We start from the raw sequence: 4,050 nt of genomic DNA, 5'->3' as shown, positions 1-4,050 counted from the left end.
TAATGCTAAAATGTTATATTGTTTGGGTGACCGGGGATATGGCCTTAAAACATGGCTGATGACACCATACACAAACCCTGAAACCCCTCAAGAGGTGCGCTATAATAACATACATGCCCACACACGCGCCGTAATAGAGCGCACTTTTGGCGTGCATGAGGGCCGTTGGATGTGTTTGGATACAGCCGGTGGCAAACTACTTTAGCTATACGCCTGAGAAGGTGTGCAAGATCATCCTGGCATGTTGTGTCCTCCACAATCTTGCAATGGCATGGCATTCCTGTAAGACCCGGCGCCATCGCTTCTAACAAACTGTGAAATTTACTACTTCTCTCCTCGCGTAACCGCTTCCTTCATTCATGAATCAACTCTAGGCAAGCGGTTTCCTTATATGGAGAAATGGGGGTGTGGTAGTATGCTGATTGCAGATCACAGACACGCGCCTGTCAATTTAGAATGATTCTGATTCACACACGTACGCAAGGTGGTGAGAACAAAATTGGCCGGTGCGCAGGTGTCATGAATCCCACAGTGATTTTGCGTACGCACTTATTTTGTGTGCAAAGTAAGAACATTTCCACGCACATATTAGTGAATGACGCCCATTGTGGGTAAATGCTTAACAGACAGGGTGTCACTAAGGGTGCAACAATGATCTGCACTGATATTTAGACAATATCTGGATTCAGAAAGAGCATTCTTCAAATAAATACCCCCCGTTTTCATCCCTAAATGCCTCCGGGCGATAGCTGTAGCCAAATTTTTTCAGGTTGTCTGTCTGTACGTATGTTTGTCCATCCGCCCATCTGTCCATTTGTGCCATTGTCGTGAATGCAATATCAAGAACGCCTTAATAGAATTTCTTAAAAATTTGGCACAAATGCGGACTTAAAGATAAACGGATTAGATTTTGGTGGTCAAAGGTCAAGGTTACTGTGACCTTTCATCCGTCTCATTCTTGTGAATGCTATATCTCTAGAACCCCTTGAGGGAATTTCTTCAAATTTGACAAAAACGTCCACTTGGATGAAAGAATAAACTATAAGAATATAGTGGTTGAAAGGTCAAGGTCACTTTGACTTCACAAAACACGTTTTTGGCCATAACTCAGGAATTCATATGCTAACTATGACAAAACTTCACATAAATGTTTAATAGGATGTAATGATGAAGTGAATACATTTTGTATCCAAAAGGTCAAAGGTCAACTTCATAATATTCTGCATAAAACGCTTTTCTGGCCATTACTCAATGTCATATCTCAGGAACAGGTGGGGAGACATTTGGTCAGATACTGAACTGGTGATACTAATCTTGGGTGCCTAACTTGAAACTGTGCTGATTATATAGATCTTCTGTGCTGCCGGGGGAGGATGTGTGTGAAGAATCCATGTCTTCACAGACATAGATGTTAACTGTAAAAGACACTTGACTGGTGTACGGACGCATAAAACAATGAGGAAATTCTAGTTTATCATTATTATTATTATTATTATTATTATTATTATTTTATTATTATTATCATTAATATTATTATTATTGTTATTATCATTATTATTATTAGCAAAGAGCAATGTGAGGAACATTCCGATAACCAGTGGCAAATTATATCATCTGTTTTAGTTCTATGTAAACAATATGTCTGTAATATATAATGCTTTTGTGTTGCCAGGTAAAGACTGTCCTCCACCGTTCCCCCCTGGCTTCGAGCCACCCAGCTACACATCAGTCTGTGATATCATAACAGCAAAGGATGGACCCCTGGCTGACTGTTTAGGCCGTGTAGATTCCAAGCAGTACCACGATGACTGTGTCTATGACATGATGCATAATAACGGCAAACAGGAATTAGCCTGTAACATCATCAGTGTTTATGTGGAAGACTGTCAGAGGAAAGGAGGCTGTGTGAGGTCATGGAGGACGAGGCGCTTCTGCTGTGAGTATTCTGTAATGTGTGTTGAGCAGGTTATTCCACACTCTGTCACAGATGATGTTATTGGACTGTACTAACTCCTGCTGATCAATATTAATGACAGTTAGTTAGTTAGTTAGTTAGTTAGTTAGTCTTGAAAATGAATTCTTGACCATGGGGACAGTAGCGTAAAGGAGGTATATGTAAGAAATCTAAAGCAAATAGTCGTAAAATCCTCCTAATATGTCACAGAGACTAAGAAGTAATGTTAATATAACATACTGATCTCACGGACAACAATAGTGCAGCCAGAACATTCGCATTTTTAAAAAAAAATTTACGGTCTGCAAATCATGTTTATGTTTTGAATTTGTGTTTTGGCCTGTTGCACCACCCACCGCCGTCTACCAGTCACGCAATCAGTAGAGTCTCAGCATCAGTTACAGTTACGACTGAGCTACAATGGCTGACAGTGCGACTAAACCCAAACGACCTCGTTATGATTCCCAAAAACGCCAAGACAAAACTCGAGGCCAGGCGAGGGTCTATATAGGAGATGCTTTTGAACGGTGAAGACGGTTGAAAGCGGAGAAGAATTTGACATCGGATGTCGAAGTGGCTACTCTTCTCCTCGACAGGTAAGCTTTAGCCAAAGTTGGCTAACTAGCATCATAGCTGGACAGGGATGGACATTTAGAATACTTTAAACTGTTATTCATTTTCGATCATACATTGTAGCCCATGTGCAGGTAGGTCATCGACCCAACTGATTTTTTTGAGAAACAAACGTTAGCAGCACGGCAAGCAGCATTAGCAGTGTCCCGGTACATAGCATTAGCAGCCGGCTCCTCCTCAGCTGTATCCCGGCAGCAGCGTTAGCAGCAGAGAAGACTGACTTGCTTGAATGGCCCGCTGGAAAACCAAAGATCAAGGACGCGGCAGCAGAGCCGATAGGATTCAGTTCTAGTCAATGTGTGTGTTTCCACTGGCTGCAGCTGTTCTGCGGAACTCCGGAGCCCTCCGCAACAGATACGCAGGACTTCTACTTTTGCCGGACGCTGGAGCACAACGCAGCAATTCAGCACAGAGCAGCAACCTCGAATCTGTAGGGGAGGGGGGCGGACACGACTCGCGGCAGTATTTTGAATTTGAGTGCAGTAACTATTTTGGCCACATTCTTACATACAGCGCCTTTAACAAAAACACTGCCAAGGTTCAACTTAATTGTTGTTTCTTAGGTTTTCAAAATCTCATGGGCCTCCTCCGTATAAAGTGTATTTGGCTATTGTAGTTGTACATACAAACAAAAGAAGCAATTCTGCTTCTCAAATACCAGAGAAGTTAACTTTTTTCTTTTAATTTTGAATGTTTTGAAGCTAACATCATAATTTGCTTTATTTTGTACCGAGCAGGAACTGCACTTTGGCTGAAATGGGCTTGTGAAGGAATATTGTAATAGAGCTCGTATACATTAAGCCCGTTCGTAAAACCTGTGTTTTGCTCTCAAGAGAAAAGAATAATAATAATAATAATAATAATAATAATAGTAATACATTTTATTTGTTAGGGCGCCTTTCAAGCCACTCAAGGTCGCCTTACAGCAAAGATTAAAAAAAGCATACATCAGACAAGAAATACAGCATACAAAACATTAGGGCTGTACCCAAATATTCAGATATTCGAATATTCGTTTCTATGGGTAGGTATTCGTTATGAAAATTTGGTATTCGATATTTGTTTATTTATTTACTTTTTTTTTTTTAAACATATTCTTTTGGTGCTAAATGTAGTCTTTTTGTTGTTGGTAAATGTAGGTTATCAATAAAAATCAAAACTTTTAAATTGCATTGTTAAAAATGTGAAAATATAGTATACCAACTGAGCTTGTGCGCACGGCACGCTTGAGCGCATCCGTCTGAGGCTGTGGATTAATGCCAAGTTTTACCACTTTATCACTATTCCCTCTAACTTGTAGCTGTTTTTTCGTTATCTTTTGAATTTAATATGAATTATGGAACCGTTTTTGTCAACGTTTGTTTCCCCCGTTTTGTACAATAAATTATTGTTTAAAGTTTCAACAAGTTTCTTTTGGAGTGCGTGACACAAGTGTGTTTTGAAAACGACCGCGGACCGTCACC

General features: G+C 40.3%; 1 protein-coding gene across 1 annotated transcript in view; it reads left to right on the top strand.

Moving 5' to 3' along the window:
* The window catches only part of LOC126391193 (IgGFc-binding protein-like), an 88,814-nt gene that overhangs the window by 75,657 nt on the left and 9,107 nt on the right, over positions 1–4,050 (top strand). The window contains exon 18 of the mRNA XM_050045766.1: positions 1,673–1,936. Coding sequence (XP_049901723.1) covers positions 1,673–1,936 — 264 coding nt within the window. The remainder of the gene's footprint in view (positions 1–1,672; positions 1,937–4,050) is intronic.

This window comes from Epinephelus moara, chromosome 6 (assembly GCF_006386435.1).
Source record: "Epinephelus moara isolate mb chromosome 6, YSFRI_EMoa_1.0, whole genome shotgun sequence".
Classification (NCBI taxonomy): domain Eukaryota; kingdom Metazoa; phylum Chordata; class Actinopteri; order Perciformes; family Serranidae; genus Epinephelus; species Epinephelus moara.
The sequence above is the reverse complement of the archived record's forward strand: the minus strand, read 5'-3'. Positions and strand labels throughout refer to the sequence as shown.